The sequence below is a fragment of the Euprymna scolopes genome, chromosome 12 (assembly GCF_053919585.1).
Source record: "Euprymna scolopes isolate OS-2025 chromosome 12, ASM5391958v1, whole genome shotgun sequence".
Lineage (NCBI taxonomy): Eukaryota > Metazoa > Mollusca > Cephalopoda > Sepiida > Sepiolidae > Euprymna > Euprymna scolopes.
Genome location: NC_136493.1, coordinates 84264401 through 84284086, shown reverse-complemented (window position 1 = coordinate 84284086; position 19686 = coordinate 84264401). Strand labels below are relative to the sequence as shown.

General features: G+C 31.3%; 1 protein-coding gene across 1 annotated transcript in view; it reads left to right on the top strand.

Moving 5' to 3' along the window:
* The first annotated feature begins 13764 nt into the window (after positions 1 to 13764).
* LOC145291077 (uncharacterized) overlaps positions 13765 to 19686 on the top strand; it is a 240441-nt gene continuing 234519 nt past the window's right edge. Inside the window, exons 1-3 of the mRNA XM_080136591.1 lie at positions 13765 to 13792; positions 14046 to 14105; positions 17686 to 17745. Coding sequence (XP_079992717.1) covers positions 13765 to 13792; positions 14046 to 14105; positions 17686 to 17745 — 148 coding nt within the window. The remainder of the gene's footprint in view (positions 13793 to 14045; positions 14106 to 17685; positions 17746 to 19686) is intronic.

Sequence of the window (19686 nt, the reverse complement as noted above, 5' to 3'; positions counted from 1 at the left end):
CAAACTATTGCCAAGACAGGCAATTATCCGAAACACTACACACACGAGAAGAAAGAAATATAACTCGGGAGATCGAGTAGGTTGGCCTTGGTGTGTCTTACTCAAATGCCACCGGAAGTGACGCCGAAGAGCGTACATGTCCTCCCACCAAGACTCTCTGACTCGACACCGTCATTTGTACATATTGTAAATATACCTTTTCTTTAATACACTTATTATTGCGTTATCTTGTTGTTTGCGTCTTCATTGTATTTCCTTACTAATTATTACTCAACTTGCAACCACAACATAAATGAAAGTAGTTGCTCTTGAATCCGGAATATTTATAATAGTAGAAAAAAATTATAACTAAATTGAAAAGGATGAACTGGCTATATTCTTTCTATATACTACAATTTTTTGTTGTAGTATTAAGTTATTTTCTCTTCTATAATGTTACATACACATTTTTATATTTGTTGTTTTATTTAAAGGTATCTCAACCATATCTGTTCCGACTGAAATTACGACAGGTGCTGCTGCTACAACACAAGGTATACTATTTCAAACTTTTGAATTGCATTTTGCAAATTTATTGATGTATCAATGTTATCTAATAATTACTGCATATATGATATACATGAAACAAACATTTGTAACGTATTATGAAATATTTAATATATCTAAAGTCAAAAACTCTTAAACTAAAATAATTCAGTGTTAAACGAGGCAATAAAAATACTGAATATTTTACCTTTAGTTCAATCATTGAAAACTAAAGGATATTTACAGTGTCCTTGCGAAGAAAAGTGAAAATGTTAAATCGTTTCAAGTATTTGCAATTGTATTGATAAATTTATCTGAAGTAAAAATGTATTTGTATGTTAGAAAATAGGTTTTTGCAGGGGCATCCACATAGTAATAATTTCTAGCAGATACATACACATCAAATTCAAGAAATCTTGATTTTTATAATCTAGTTGATGCCAGTATGATTCTTGTTATTGACGTCATAGTTAAGTTAGTAATAAAACTAATCTTGATAAAACATAGAAACCTAAGCATAGGAATGTCAATGTCATGTGGGAAAAAAACTAAACAACTCTCAAAATTAGATGGCAGTGATAATCTGCTGATTTGAATCAATGAAGGCAATATTATATTACATGGAAAGATTAAATAAATGTAATAATCCTCAGATAACTATGGATAAAGCTAATAGAGCCATTTTAATCACAGATTAGGTCTTAATGACTTACTGTTAAATGTGAGACGTTGATTGCTTTAGCCAGGACAACAAGAAAAAATAATATATGTAGATAGATATGTGTGATCTCCTACAAAGGCGTTATACAGTGGTATTGTCCTGGGAGAAATTTTATCAAACTGTAGTTAAATGTTAGTATTAATGGCTGGCTAAATTTAGCTGACTTCAGAGAAGGATCAAATGTGGAAATTATAATAAAATGTATATATAACAAGAGTCTTCACTTGTGTAAAAACATTGAAAGAATATCTGACAGTTGTTGCCTTTGAAGATATAAAACATTTGATGTAGCAGGTTCATTGAAAGGAAAAGGAAGAATAAGTAAATACTTGGCTTGCGATTGGTTAGTTTTGCAGTCTTAAAAGCCTCCAACAAATGCTACCATGTAACAACCAAATATAAGCATTCTGCAAACTGATCATTTCACATTATTAGGGATATTAGCTTCTCTAGAAGATATTCGCAACATGATTTCAACAAGTTACAATATTGGCAAATGATATTCTATATTGAATGATTGATATTATTTGATTGTTGTTAACAGCTTTTCAAAAATGTCTTGAAGTATTCAATTTCTTTCCTATTTTGTGATAATAGTGTTCAAAAATGCCTCTCACTTAACAATGACTGACTTCCAAATATATTGCAAATTATGTAGTTCAACATGTACTAATGCCATTATACTATACAAAGTCTTTATTTATTAAAGAAAATCCAACAAATAAACAGAAGAAGTAATGCTGTAAACAACTTTAAGAATATATAAACTGTCCTTTATTGTAAACTAGACGAACTATCCGCCGTTGCCCGGGTCCATATGAAGTTCTGTGTGGACACACCTGCTATACTAAGGATATTGAGTACTTTTTCATTATTATATGTCAACTCCGTCGTAGGAAACGTCGATACCCCAACAACAATTTCAAAAGTAAAATAATCCTACTTAAAAACGGATAAAAACATATAATCGCCCCAAAACAGAAGAGCACTTTTTAAAAACTATATACCTGTTAAAGCTAATTTCTTTAATGCTTCCTCGATCTAGAAAGATTTCTCTTTACACTCTGTTTCAACGAGCGTGTTACTTTACAATTTGTAAAAAACTTTTTAATATAACAAAGTATAAGCGTTTTTATATTTTAAAAATGATTACTTATGAAGCAATTACAATGTTAAAAAATCTGATTTACGTAACCCTAAAAACAAGAAAATGTCTTGTTTAATTTAATAAACCCCTGCTAAAAATGGTAAATAAATAATACAGAGTACAAAACAAAAAATATTTTTTTAAAATCTTTTAACCCTGTTTCAATGCAGAAGAAAAAAAATGTTAAAAAATGTAAACGAAAGAAAGTTATTTTGTTTTAATAAAACGTATGTAATTGGATTAGAGTTTTTGTTTGCCTTAAATAATGATTTTACTCTTAATTGATTCAAACTTCTGAGAAAAAATCGAAACAAGGACATTATTTTTTTAATATAATTAGTCGCCATAATTACAAAACAACACTGTTTAAAAGAAAAAATAAACGAACACTAGAAGGTGTATGCAAACATCAAAAAAAATGTTTATGAGACTACCTCAAATAAAAAAAAAACTGTATAGTATATAGGGATAAAAAGATTTAAAGATGAAATACCATCAAACTGTAATATAATCTAAGTCTTGAAGACAGGCTTAATTTTCCCGATTCCAAGAAAGATTAAATCTGAATATTATCAGGAAATGTGTGCATAAGAGGAGACCACTTCTATCGTCATATTGAAAGACTATATAGGTGTTCTTGGGTAAGTATGCATAGAACATTGCATGTAGAGTATTCCAAAATGATGAGATGATGAAAGAATAAAATTATGGAGAAATAATGATGGCCAAAAGATACCTAAAAATGAAAGGTATTATAATGCACACACTCTTCTACTTTCTGAGCTCAAGCCGAAAGAATTTATACTGATACAAAATCAAATCAAACTTACTAATAAAATTACAAATAAAAGTGGATGGAAAAGGTTTAAATATGTTGAAAAAAACACACTTAAAGTTATGGGTTTCTCTAAATTTAAAAAAACTTCTATTTCGATTAAGGTGTACCCTAGAATGTTTTATCAAATTATAAAAATAATGCTCGCTAGTTTAGCATTTACTTTTTCATATTTTAGTGACGTACTTATAAAGAGTGGAATTAGACAACTATATTCAAAACACATACAAAAAGTATTTCATAAAGTATTATTAGTTTATATGATGAGAAATGAAAACCTTTCATACCAATACATACAGATGAAGACTGATAATTGGTGCAAAGTTATATAGGCCAGACCCATAATTAAGAATATGTTCGACAAATTTAATATTTACAATCATTTCTAGAAGAACTCCAAAACTATTACAACATTTATGTGCAAGCTATGCCTGCATTTAAAGTGTCTTTTAAATAAAGTATTACAAATGGTGTAGAACTGATTTGATTAATGACAACAATCTTCTGATGAGAATAAAGGCATGTTAACACCTGAAGTATCTTTGATATAATTTAATCTGGATTCGAAAATAATAGTGCAATCATATGCAGTCGTTATTGACTTGATATACTTATTTAGGATAGATTTAAACAATCACGTTTTCAGTATTAGTTTGAACCGTTGGCAGTTACATTATTTCTGTCAATAGTTTTTATACCATTTCCATGATTGAGTTAAATCAAAAATATTGAGGGTTTTTTTTTTATTTCAGTGAAGAATAAATGATTTTTATAGCATTAGTTTTTAACTTAAGTTTTATTAACAGAATTTAAAACAAAAAGTAAAAGCTAAAATGAATGTATAAATATAATATCAATATAAGAGATTGCAAAGATGAATTTAGAATAAAAATGAAGCTACTTGGAAAACATAATTAAAGTAAATTGTTGTGGTGGCAACCACTTATTTGCATATGCGAATAACATAACACTATAAATGGCAAGCCTAGGTTGGCCTTGGGTGTCTTACTCAAATGCCACCGGAAGTGACGCCGAAGAGCGTACATGTCCTCCCACCAAGACTCTCTGACTCGACACCGTCATTTGTACATATTGTAAATATACCTTTTCTTTAATACACTTATTATTGCGTTATCTTGTTGTTTGCGTCTTCATTGTATTTCCTTACTAATTATTGCTCAACCTTGCAACCACAACAGTTGGCGACGAGATATGAAGCGTCAAATATAACAGTTTGACGAAGAACTATTTAAAAAAAAAAAAAAAAAAAGTACAACGCAAAGGTTGACCATTTTTTTTTTTAAGGAATGCAAAGTGTTGACGAGCAAACGGATTTTACGCTCAAGAGAAGTTTCAACTCAAGTGAAAAAAAAATATCTAACGTGGCAAAAGCGACAATTTACGCCGTTTTCTGGGAATCCGACTTGCAAACGAATGTAAAAGTGAATTTTTGTTTTTCTCGCTACACGACAAATCTTACTAAAGGACCAACTTGCAAACGAAAAGCGAACTTTGTTCTGTCGCAAAAACGACAGGTCAGACCCGTATTACGAAAAGCAAGGAAGTAACCTACGAAAAATGTTCACCAGTGGATTCTTATTACTGTTCTCCGTAAACAAAACAACAACTAAAGGACTTTTTAATTAATGTTTTGGTTGACGTCGATACTAAAAGGTTAATACCACAACTAAAACTAAAATTCAAGGAAAGGATTTTTTTTCTTGAAGTTGTCACGGAATAACGGATAATACAGTAAAACGTCACGAAAAAAAAGGTAATCTCAATTTAAGAGGTATTTTAATTACTAAAATACTAGAGAAAAAAAACTCAAAGAACTAAATGTACTGCATACATTTATTCAATTGTGACTCGAAAAAAAAAAAAAAAAAAAAACCCAAACTTTTATTTTGTGGAAAGTGTTACTTATTAGTAAGTGCCTAAAAACGGAAAGTCAATTCCATTTCATGATTCCAGATAAACCTGTTTTATTTTTTTTTTTGCAGCATGACTTGCAAAAAGAATATATTATTGCAAGCAGCGATATTATTATTGAAAACAGGAGCTTACAGCAATTTGCCTTTTTGTTGTAACCCAAACCGGTGTATAGTGTACATGGTACAATATTTTTTTTTTAACTACACACTAAAAATAAAACAAAAAAAAACATGGAAGACTTATCAAAAATGTTCATGCAATTTTTACAAGCACAGGCTGAGCGGGATGAACGCAGACAAGCTACACAAAACGAGCTTTTGCAAACACAAATACAGGCACAGGCTGACCGCGAGGAAAAGAGAGAGGACAGATTATTGAAATGGCAGCAGGAACAAGAAGAAAAGCAGAAAATGGCGCAATTAAAGCAGAAAAAACTGCAATTGGAACAGGAAGAAAGGCATAAGAAACTACAATTGGAACAGGAAGAAAGGCATAAGAAACTACAATTGGTATATGAAGAAAGACAAGAGGAACGTTTTGCTAAAACACTGGAACTACTAAAGAGTAATCGAGAAAATGTCGATAGTGTTAATTTCTCCCATACAACTATTTTTAATAGCATGGACACATTTCATTATGTGCCTGAGGAAGAGAAGAATTTTGAAGCATACTACACAAGATACGAGGATGTTTTTCAACTGGACTGTAAAAATTGGCCAAATAGTCAGAAAGTTAGCCTCTTACTCAGAAAATTGGGTACATCAGAACACAGCAAATTCGTAGATTACATATTACCTAAAAAAACTGTGGAATTAGAGTTCATGGAAGCTGTAAAATTACTAAAAGATTATTTAATCCAAATATATCTCTTTTTCATAAAAGATGGCTGTGCATGAATCTAAGAAAGATGGACAACCAAGATTATTTGACATACGCATCAGTTGTCAATAAAAACTGCGATAATTTTAAGCTTGCAGAACTAACGGTAGAAGATTTTAAATGTCTAATCTTCGCTCAAGGGTTAGTTTCCACGAAAAATGCAGAAATACGCAGACGAGTGTTGTCTAAGCTGGAATCTGAGCAAGATTTAACCCTCCAGAAACTAGCAGAGGACTGTGAAAGGGCCATTACACTAAAAAAGGATTAAAAAAATATAGAAGAATCCGGAGTAGCATATGTAAGAAAAGTTAGAAAACCATACGCACCAACCAAGAACTTTACAAAGAAAAGCAATGGAACGGGATATTCCAAAGATAATAACCATAAATATAGTACAGAATATAACAAGCCTCTTCCTAGATATAACTGTAAGAGATGTGCAGAAAAGCATTGGGAATCAGATTGTCCTTATAAGAAGAAAAAATGCTACATTTGTAAGAAGGTGGGACACAAAAGCGATTGCTGCAGATATAAAGATTACACCAGAAAGAGAGTACAGCAAACAAAATCAAATACAAAATTAGACAAAGATCGGCGAAAATACGTAAAAGTGGAAATATTTAAAACATCAATAAAGTTACAACTCGACTCCGGCTCCGATGTTTCTATAATAAACCTGAATACGGGGAAAAAGTTGGGAAAACCGGCCATGATGAAAACTAGTAAAGCAGCCCGGACGGTAACTGGTGGTGGTATAAAATTTGAAGGAGAAGTTGTCCTCCCGATAAAATTGAAAGGGATTTCGAAGAAATTAAAAATATTCGTACTAAAAAATAGTGAAAATCTGTTTGGAATAGATTTAATTGAGAAATTCGGACTATGGGATAAGCCAATCAATACATTCTGTAAAAAATTAGAATGTTCTTCTCCAACAACAGTAAATATAAAAGACGATTTAAAAGAATTATTTCCTGAGGCATTCACGACTAACTTAGGTCGCTGCAATAAATTCAAGGCCTCGTTTGAACTTAAAGAAAACGCCAGCCCAATTTTTAGAAAAAAGCGAAATGTTCCGTTCGCTGGGTTGGAAAAGATTGATAAAGAATTAAATAGATTGGAACAGACGGGAATTCTATCAAAAATAGAACACAGCGAGTGGGCAGCCCCCACCGTATACGTAAAGAAAAAGAATGACGAAGTTAGAGTGTGCGCAGACTTTTCGACCGGGGTCAACTCCCTATTAAAAGATCACCATTACCCCCTACCAAGCCCAGAGGAAATATTCACGAAGTTGAATGGGGGTAATATCTTCTCCAAGATAGTCTTGAGCGACGCGTATTTGCAAATACCGGTCGAGGAGAATTGCTCAAAAATACTATGCATCAATACGCATAAGGGATTATACAAATACAACCGATTGCCTTTTGGCATCAAAGTAGCACCTGCCATCTTTCAGCAAGCGATGGACACCATGCTAAGTGGTATTGAGTGCGCATGTGCATACCTGGACGACATTGTTGTCAGGAGCAAATCCCTAGAAGAACATAAGGAACATTTGAAACAAGTATTTACTCGAATACAAGAATTCGGCTTTAAAGTAAAAGAAAGTAAATGTGACTTTTGTATGAGCGAGTTTAAGTATCTTGGACACATAATAAACAAACATGGACGACGTCCAGACCCGGACAGATCTGCGGCAATAAAAAATATGCCAGCACCCGATAATGTAACAACCTTGCAGAGTTTCTTAGGACTCGCAAATTATTACCAATCTTTTATTGAAGGAATGCATAACTTGCAAGCCCCCTTAAATAATCTGCTTAAAAAGGATACACCGTGGAACTGGACGCAAGAATGTCAAACCGCTTTTGACAAAATAAAGAGCGCACTAACATCCGAATTATTCTTAACGCACTTTGACACAAACTTAAAAATAGTCGTCGCTAGTGACGCTAGCTCCTACGGCTTAAGAGCATGCATTCAACATATTATGCCGGATGGGTCTAGAAAACCAATAGCACACGCTTTGAGAACACTGATACCAACCGAAAGGGCATATTCACAAATCGAAAAAGAAGCGTTGAGCATAATCTTTGCCGTGACTAAATTTCACCGATATTTATATGGTAGACAATTCATACTTGAAACCGACCATAAACCGTTAGTCACGATCTATGGATCAAAAAAAGGATTGCCGGTATACACCGCAAATAGATTGCTGCGCTGGGGTACAATACTACTTAATTACGATTTCCAGCTACAACATCTAGCATCAAAAAAGATTTGCCATGCGGATGGACTGTCAAGACTGATACCACAGAAACACAATCTGGAAGAATCAGTCATTGCAGCAATTTGGACAAATGTTGAAGTAAAAAATATGGTAGCAAACATCATTAAGGAACTACCCGTAACTTTGTCGGACATTAAAAGGGAAGCCGAGAAAGATGAATATATAAAGGACATAAAAGAGAAAATTATAATGGACACAAAGGTGCAGGAAGTTTTCTCCATATGTGACGATGTGTTACTGTACAGCGAGAGAGTGGTAATACCCAAAACATTGCAGAATAGGATGTTAAGAGATTTCCACACAGGACATCCGGGGATAAATCGAATGAAGTCGTTAATGAGAAGCTACGTGTACTGGCGTAACATGGACACTGACATAGCGACAACAATTGATAAATGTAAAGGATGCCAGTTAGTGGCAAAATCTCCACCTATAGTACACAAACCTTGGCCGAAAACCGACCAACCATGGTCGAGAATCCACATGGACTTCGCTGGTCCAGTAGGTGAAAACTATTATTTAATTGTAGTGGATAGTTTCACAAAATGGCCGGAGGTAATGCGTTGCAGGAATCCAACAACGAACAACTCAATAGGGTTCCTACACGAGTTGTTTGCAAGATTCAGTGTACCAGACACACTGGTCACTGACAACGGAACGTAGTTCACATCCGCAGAGTTTAAGGAATTTTGCGACACGTTCTGAGTGAAGTACATCACGACTCCGCCGTATCATCCAAGGTCGAATGGCCTTGCGGAAAGGTTCGTGGACACGCTAAAACGAGCGTTAAAGAAATCCATTGGAACACCAACAGAAAAAGCTTTGCAACAATTCTAGCAAGTATATAGAATTACACCACATCCTAGTACACCATCAAACATATCACCAGCTGATCTAATGTTTGCCAGAAAGGTAAAATCAGCATTTGACAAACTATTGCCAAGACAGGCAATTATCCGAAACACTACACACACGAGAAGAAAGAAATATAACTCGGGAGATCGAGTAGGTTGGCCTTGGTGTGTCTTACTCAAATGCCACCGGAAGTGACGCCGAAGAGCGTACATGTCCTCCCACCAAGACTCTCTGACTCGACACCGTCATTTGTACATATTGTAAATATACCTTTTCTTTAATACACTTATTATTGCGTTATCTTGTTGTTTGCGTCTTCATTGTATTTCCTTACTAATTATTGCTCAACCTTGCAACCACAACATAAATGAAAGTAGTTGCTCTTGAATCCGGAATATTTATAATAGTAGAAACAAATTATAACTAAATTGAAAAGGATGAACTGGCTATATTCTTTCTATATACTACAATTTTTTGTTGTAGTATTAAGTTATTTTCTCTTCTATAATGTTACATACACATTTTTATATTTGTTTTTTTATTTAAAGGTATCTCAACCATATCTGTTCCGACTGAAATTACGACAGGTGCTGCTGCTACAACACAAGGTATACTATTTCAAACTTTTGAATTGCATTTTGCAAATTTATTGATGTATCAATGTTATCTAATAATTACTGCATATATGATATACATGAAACAAACATTTGTAACGTATTATGAAATATTTAATATATCTAAAGTCAAAAACTCTTAAACTAAAATAATTCAGTGTTAAACGAGGCAATAAAAATACTGAATATTTTACCTTTAGTTCAATCATTGAAAACTAAAGGATATTTACAGTGTCCTTGCGAAGAAAAGTGAAAATGTTAAATCGTTTCAAGTATTTGCAATTGTATTGATAAATTTATCTGAAGTAAAAATGTATTTGTATGTTAGAAAATAGGTTTTTGCAGGGGCATCCACATAGTAATAATTTCTAGCAGATACATACACATCAAATTCAAGAAATCTTGATTTTTATAATCTAGTTGATGCCAGTACGATTCTTGTTATTGACGTCATAGTTAAGTTAGTAATAAAACTAATCTTGATAAAACATAGAAACCTAAGCATAGGAATGTCAATGTCATGTGGGAAAAAAACTAAACAACTCTCAAAATTAGATGGCAGTGATAATCTGCTGATTTGAATCAATGAAGGCAATATTATATTACATGGAAGGGTTAAATAAATGTAATAATCCTCAGATAACTATGGATAGAGCTAATAGAGCCAGTTCAATCACAGATTAGGTCTAAATGACTTACTGTTAAATGTGAGACGTTGATTGCTTTAGCCAGGACAACAAGAAAAAATAATATATGTAGATAGATATGTGTGATCTCCTACAAAGGCGTTATACAGTGGTATTGTCCTGGGAGAAATTTTATCAAACTGTAGTTAAATGTTAGTATTAATGGCTGGCTAAATTTAGCTGACTTCAGAGAAGGATCAAATGTGGAAATTATAATAAAATGTATATATAACAAGAGTCTTCACTTGTGTAAAAACATTGAAAGAATATCTGACAGTTGTTGCCTTTGAAGATATAAAACATTTGATGTAGCAGGTTCATTGAAAGGAAAAGGAAGAATAAGTAAATACTTGGCTTGCGATTGGTTAGTTTTGAAGTCTTAAAAGCCTCCAACAAATGCTACCATGTAACAACTGAATATAAGCATTCTGCAAACTGATCATTTCACATTATTAGGGATATTAGCTTCTCTAGAAGATATTCGCAACATGATTTCAACAAGTTACAATATTGGCAAATGATATTCTATATTGAATGATTGATATTATTTGATTGTTGTTAACAGCTTTTCAAAAATGTCTTGAAGTATTCAATTTCTTTCCTATTTTGTAATAATAGTGTTCAAAAATGCCTCTCACTTAACAATGACTGACTTCCAAATATATTGCAAATGATGTAGTTCAACATGTACTAATGCCATTATACTATACAAAGTCTTTATTTATTAAAGAAGATCCAACAAATAAACAGAAGAAGTAATGCTGTAAACAACTTTAAGAATATATAAACTGTCCTTTATTGTAAACTAGACGAACTATCCGCTGTTGCCCGGGTCCATATGAAGTTCTGTGTGGACACACCTGCTATACTAAGGATATTGAGTACTTTTTCATTATTATATGTCAACTCCGTCGTAGGAAACGTCGATACCCCAACAACAATTTCAAAAGTAAAATAATCCTACTTAAAAACGGATAAAAACATATAATCGCCCCAAAACAGAAGAGCACTTTTTAAAAACTATATACCTGTTAAAGCTAATTTCTTTAATGCTTCCTCGATCTAGAAAGATTTCTCTTTACACTCTGTTTCAACGAGCGTGTTACTTTACAATTTGTAAAAAACTGTTTAATATAACAAAGTGTAAACGTTTTTATATTTTAAAAATGATTACTTATGAAGCAATTACAATGTTAAAAAGTCTGATTTACGTAACCCTAAAAATAAGAAAATGTCTTGTTTAATTTAATAAACCCCTGCTAAAAATGGTAAATAAATAATACAGAGTACAAAACAAAAAATATTTTTTTAAATCTTTTAACCCTGTTTCAATGCAGAAGAAAAAAAATGTTAAAAAATGTAAACGAAAGAAAGTTATTTTGTTTTAATAAAACGTATGTAATTGGATTAGAGTTTTTGTTTGCCTTAAATAATGATTTTACTCTTAATTGATTCAAACTTCTGAGAAAAAATCGAAACAAGGAAATTATTTTTTTAATATAATTAGTCGCCATAATTACAAAACAACACTGTTTAAAAGAAAAAATAAACGAACACTAGTAGGTGTACGCAAACATCAAAACAAATGTCTATGAGACTACCTCAAAAAAAACAAAAAAACTGTATAGTATATGGGGATAAAAAGATTTAAAGATGAAATCCCATCAAACTGTAATGTAATCTAAGTCTTGAAGACAGGCTTAATTTTCCCGATTCCAAGAAAGATTAAATCTGAATATTATCAGGAAATGTGTGCATAAGAGGAGACCACTTCTATCGTCATATTGAAAGACTATATAGGTGTTCTTGGGTAAGTATGCATAGAACATTGCATGTAGAGTATTCCAAAATGATGAGATGATGAAAGAATAAAATTATGGAGAAATAATGATGGCCAAAAGATACCTAAAAATGAAAGGTATTATAATGCACACACTCTTCTACTTTCTGAGCTCAAGCCGAAAGAATTTATCCTGATACAAAATCAAATCAAACTTACTAATAAAATTACAAATAAAAGTGGATGGAAAAGGTTTAAATATGTTGAAAAAAACACACTTAAAGTTATGGGTTTCTCTAAATTTAAAAAAACTTCTATTTCGATTAAGGTGCACCCTAGAATGTTTTATCAAATTATAAAAATAATGCTCGCTAGTTTAGAATTTACTTTTGCATATTTTAGTGACGTACTTATAAAAAGTGGAATTAGACAACTATATTCAAAACACATACGAAAAGTATTTCATAAAGTATTATTAGTTTATATGATGAGAAATGAAAACCTTTCATACCAATACATACAGATGAAGACTGATAATTGGTGCAAAGTTATATAGGCCAGACCCATAATTAAGAATATGTTCGACAAATTTAATATTTACAGCCATTTCTAGAAGAACTCCAAAACTATTACAACATTTATGTGCCTGCATTTAAAGTGTCTTTTAAATAAAGTATTACAAATGGTGTAGAACTGATTTGATTAATGACAACAATCTTCTGATGAGAATAAAGGCATGTTAACACCTGAAGTATCTTTGATATAATTTAATCTGGATTCGAAAATAATAGTGCAATCATATGCAGTCGTTATTGACTTGATATACTTATTTAGGATAGATTTAAACAATCACGTTTTCAGTATTAGTTTGAACCGTTGGCAGTTACATTATTTCTGTAAATAGTTTTTATACCATTTCCATGATTGAGTTAAATCAAAAATATTGAGGGTTTTTTTTTATTTCAGTGAAGAATAAATGATTTTTATAGCATTAGTTTTTAACTTAAGTTTTATTAGCAGAATTAAAAACAAAAAGTAAAAGCTAAAATGAATGTATAAATATAATATCAATATAAGAGATTGTAAAGATGAATTTAGAATAAAAATGAAGCTACTTGGAAAACATAATTAAAGTAAATGAAAGTAGTTGCTCTTGAATCCGGAATATTTATAATAGTAGGAACAAATTATAACTAAATTGAAAAGGATGAACTGGCTATTATGAAGTGTAATCTCCAAACAGATCATTTCACATTATTGAGAATATCTGCTCCTCGAAATGATATTCTCACACATGATATGAACAAGTTGAAACGTTTACAAATCATATTTTGTATTGAATTTTTTATATTTGATTGTTTTCAACAGTTTTTTCCAAAAATGGCCTAAAATATTTTATTTCTTAATAATTTTTTCCAAACTAAGATGTTTAAAAATGACACTTAGTATACAATAATAGAACCTGTGAATTAGAAACGAAAAGTAAATATTAGTATGAGTTTTAAGAGCAGTGTTATAAAAGGTATTCAACAATAGTAAATATCAAAATTGTGTCTATTAATCTGCAAATTATGACAGTAAATTGTAAATGTAAACCAAACCAATCAGAAATGCTGTAGAAAAATTATTTAAATCCGAACATGTTTCAAATCAATGTAGAAAGCATTTACATGAAATAATATTCAACTAATTGTAAATTTGTTGTTGTAGTATTAAGTTATTTTCTCTTCTATAATGCTACATACACATTTTTATATTTGTTGTTTTATTTAAAGGTATCTCAACCATATCTGTTCCAACTGAAATTACGACAGGTGCTGCTGCTACAACACAAGGTATACTATTTCAACCTTTGGAATTGCATTTTGCAAATTTATTGATGTATCAATTTTATCTAATAATTACTGCATATATGATATACATGAAACAAACATTTGTAACGTATTATGAAATATTTAATATATCTAAAGTCAAAAACTCTTAAACTAAAATAATTCAGTGTTAAACGAGGCAATAAAAATACTGAATATTTTATCTTTAGTTCAATCATTGAAAACTAAAGGATATTTACAGTGTCCTTGGGAAGAAAAGTGAAAATGTTAAATCGTTTCAAGTATTTGCAATTGTATTGATAAATTTATCTGAAGTAAAAATGTATTTGTATGTTAGAAAATAGGTTTTTGCAGGGGCATCCACATAGTAATGATTTCAAACAGATACATACACATCAAATTCAAGAAATCTTGATTTTTATAATCTAGTTGATGCCAGTACGATTTTTGTCATTGACGTCATAGTTAAGTTAGTAATAAAACTAATCTTGATAAAACATAGAAACCTAAGCATAGGAATGTCAATGTAATGTGGGAAAAAAACTAAACAACTCTCAAAATTAGATGGCAGTGATAATCTGCTGATTTGAATCAATGAAGGCAATATTATATTACATGGAAAGATTAAATAAATGTAATAATCCTCAGATAACTATGGATAGAGCTAATAGAGCCATTTTAATCACAGATTAGGTCTAAATGACATACTGTTAAATGTGAGACGTTGATTGTTTTAGCCAGGACAACAAGAAAAAATAATATATGTAGATAGATATGTGTGATCTCCTACAAAGGCGTTGTACAGTGGTATTGTCCTGGAAGAAATTTTATGAAACTGTAGTTAAATGTTAGTATTAATGGCTGGCTAAATTTAGCTGACTTCAGAGAAGGATCAAATGTGGAAATTATAATAAAATGTATATATAACAAGAGTCTTCACTTGTGTAATAACATTGAAAGAATATCTGAGAGTTGTTGCCTTTGAAGATATAAAACATTTAATGTAGCAGGTTCATTGACAGGAAGAAGAGGAATAAGTAAATACTTGGCTTGCGATTGGTTAGTTTTGAGGTCTTAAAAGCCTCCAACAAATGCTACCATGTAACACTAATGTTAAACCGAATATAAGCATTCTGCAAACTGATCATTTCACATTATTAGGGATATTAGCTTCTCTAGAAGATATTCGCAACATGATTTCAACAAGTTACAATATTGGCAAATGATATTCTATATTGAATGATTGATATTATTTGATTGTTGCTAAGAGCTTTTCAAAAATGTCTTGAAATATTTAATTTCTTTCCTATTTTTTAACAATGGTGTTCAAAAATGTCTCTCACTCTACAATGACTGACTTCCAAATATATTGCAAATGATGTAGTTCAACATATACTAATGCCATTATACTATACAAAGTATTTAATTTCATTAACCGTTGATAAAAATTTCAAATAAATAATACAAAGTGCAAAACAAAAAATATTTAAAACATGTTTCAACCCTGTTTAAATGCAAAAACAAAAACCATTAAAAAATATAAATGAAAGAAAGTTTTTTGTTTAATTAAAGAATTGTAAGTGGATTTTAATTTTTTTTTGCTTGAAATAAAAATTTTACCTTCAGTTGATTCAAACATATGATTCAAAATCGAAATAAGGAAATTATATTTGTTTTAATATAATTAGCCGCCGAAATTACAAAACAACCCTGTTTTAATGAAAATAAAACAAAAACAACGTTCACTAGTATGTGCATGCTGATCTAAAAACTAATGTTTATGAGACAACCACCTTTCTACTGGGCTACAGCGCTCATTGCAAAATCTCATTGAAAATTGTAGTAGATAAATGAATTCAGAGGACTGTGGTTAATACATGCGCAGTTGTTGAAAGAAACGATTTTATGTGACCTCATCTTGATATAAAACTCTATTCACATAGGAAATAATTAACCATTTCTTCCAAAAAAATACACCCCTCCCCCAAATAAATCAAAACAACTTGTTTTAATAAAAATAGCAGGGAGTGCCGATGCGACCAAAAAAAAAAAATGAACTGCAGTGGACGAGCTTGAACATGAAAAGCGAAAGAGGGAAAGAAGGCAAATAATTACAAGGAAACTCTTTTGCTTACACTGCCACGAGTGCTTATGAAGTCATAACGTTGTCATATAACCTTTTTAACATAGTTTTAGTTTAATACACGTTGTGACTTGCAAAAAAAGGAACACGAAAACGGACCCCCTTCCAAAAGGTGGTCCAGTTGACTACCACAGAATAAATTCTTTTTTCTAAGTTTCACATGATTTGCATCCACGGCATGGCACTTTAAGATTGTACCAGTTTCGACACGGTCAGATGCGGATGACAAAAGTTTTTAGCAGACATACAAACACACACATATGTGCCCTTTATATAATAGAAGGTAATAGAAAATAATGCTTATACAGTATCATAAACAGCACTTGGTTATTAGAAATATATATCGGTTTTTAAAAATTATTATCTTGAAGAAAAATCATAAAAATAGTCATAGTAGAAAATTAATTCTGAAAATTTTCATAAATGGAGATAACGTTTGCTTCAGAATATACAAATAACATTTGATTACATTGATAACCGATCAGAATTTCTGACAGAAGAAGTGTTTTGTAAATAAATGTGATCTTTTCCAACGACCGAATTTAGTAGTATTAGTGCAGAAATTACAAATTCTAAAGCAAAGGCAAATATTATTGAAAATCTTGTTAAGTATAAAAGCAGTGGTAAAAAAAGTATTCTTGAATAGTTCAGACAAAATAGTTACAATCCACAAATTAGTAACAATCGACACAAAGATTAATGTTTTTTTTTTTATTTTGGAGAAGAAAAAATTAAATAAAGAATAATAAAATAAATTTAGCATAAAAATGAAGCTACTTAGAAAACATAATTAAAGTAAATGAATGTAGTTGCTCTTGAATCCGGAATATTTATAATAGTAGAAACAAATTATAACTAAATTGAAAAAGATGAACTGGCTATTAGGAAGTGTAATCTCCAAACAGATCATTTCAAATTATTGAGAATATCTGCTCCTCGAAATGATATTCTCACACATGATGTGAACAAGTCGAAACGTTTACAAATCATATTTTGTATTGAATTGTTTATATTTGTTGTCAACAGTATTTTTTTTTCAAAAATGGCCTAAAAATATTTAATTTCTTAATAATTTTTTTCCAAACTGAGATGTTTAAAAATGACACTTAGTATACAATAATAGAACCTGTGAATTAGAAAACGAAAAGTAAATATTAGTATGAGTTTTAAGAGCAATGTTATAAAAGGTATTCAACAATAGTAAATATCAAAATTCTGTCTATTAATCTGCAAATTATGACAGTAAATTGTAAATGTAAACCAAACCAATCAGAAATGCTGTAGAAAAATTATTTAAATCCGAACATGTTTCAAATCAATGTAGAAAGCATTTACATGAAATTATATTTAACTAATTGTAAATTTGTTGTTGTAGTATTAAGTTATTTTCTCTTCTATAATGCTACATACACATTTTTATATTTGTTGTTTTATTTAAAGGTATCTCAACCATATCTGTTCCAACTGAAATTACGACAGGTGCTGCTGCTACAACACAAGGTATACTATTTCAAACTTTTGAATTGCATTTTGCAAAATTATTGATGTATCAATTTTATCTAATAATTACTGCATATATGATATACATGAAACAAACATTTGTAACGTATTATGAAATATTTAATATATCTGTAGCAGAAGTAGCAATAACTAAAATGAGGGGAAAAAGAGCTTACCTCGGGTACGTCTGTTGTGTCACCGGTTGGGGGGAAAAGAGAATTCCAAGATGGCGTCCGGGGGTTTTATTAGCGTTTACCCCATGCAACTCTCGGAAAATCACGTTTCTTTCTCATGTGATTATGCAAATGGATAATTCCCGGCCATTATAAAAGCAGGAGGCTAGAGACGAGTCGGCAGTGTCCTGCAAATTGTGTGTGTGGGTGTTTCTGGCGATTGAAGTGTGTCTTCTTTTACCACGGTTATCACGGACAGGAATTCCCTCTCTTCTAGAGGTGGGCGATATTGACTATTTTGCAGTTGTACTGTTGCTGACAGAACATTTATTTTTTTTGCCTACTACATTTTTGTTTCAATATCTAAAGTCAAAAACTCTTAAACTAAAATAATTCAGTGTTAAACGAGGCAATAAAAATACTGAATATTTTATCTTTAGTTCAATCATTGAAGACTAAAGGATATTTACAGTGTCCTTGGGAAGAAAAGTGAAAATGTTAAATCGTTTCAAGTATTTGCAATTGTATTGATAAATTTATCTGAAGTAAAAATGTATTTGTATGTTAGAAAATAGGTTTTTGCAGGGGCATCCACATAGTAATGATTTCTAACAGATACATACACATCAAATTCAAGAAATCTTGATTTTTATAATCTAGTTGATGCCAGTACGATTCTTGTTATTGACGTCATAGTTAAGTTAGTAATAAAACTAATCTTGATAAAACATAGAAACCTAAGCATAGGAATGTCAATGTCATGTGGGAAAAAAACTAAACAACTCTCAAAATTAGATGGCAGTGATAATCTGCTTATTTGAACCAATGAAGGCAATATTATATTACTTGGAAAGGTTAAATAAATGTAATAATCCTCAGATAACTATGGATAGAGCTAATAGAGCCATTTTAATTACAGATTAGGTCTTAATGACATACTGTTAAATGTTAGATGTTGATTGTTTGAGTCAGGAAAACATGAAAAAATAGTATATGTAAAAATATTTGTGAGATCAAAGGCGTTATACAGTGGTATTGTCCTGGAAGAAATTTTATCAAACCATAGTTGAATCTTAGTATTAAAGGCCGGATTAACTTAGGGAACTTCAGAGGAAGATTAAATCTGGAAATTATAATACAATTTTTATATAACAAGAGTCTCCAGTGGTGTAACATTGAAAGAATATCTGAGAGTTGTTGGGTAAGAAGATATAGAACATTTGATGTAACAGATTCAGTGTCAGAGAAAGGCCAGTCGTGACTTGATCTCGGACCCTGATTCATTCAGTTTGAATTTTCTTCTTCGCCACTATTTCTTTCACTCTGGCCGCATCAGCTCTTGGATACTGGTCACTCACAAGATCAAAGATACACTTTTGCAAATAACTTTGGGCAATTTAGGTAGTCTAAATATCTCTCCTAATCATGGTTGCTATTAATACGAGGTGCGTACAATAAGAATGCTCCTGACCCACTTCCATTTGTGTGATCTAGACGAAATTTTGCATGTGCAATGATCTATATCTCTACGGGTTATGTGGCAAATTACAGCTCTGAACTGATTGTAGTTTCTCTTTTACAGGCGTTTGAACTGAGTCAGGTGTGAAATGGATCCTGTTAAATGTCGAGAAGTAATCTGGTTTTAGTATTTGAAAGGATGCACACCACAGGAGACTTTTGATGAAATGAAAGAAACTTATATGACCTTGTAAAACGCTGGCATTGTGAATTCAAACATGGCGGGAAGTCTGTAGAAACAGCTCCCAGA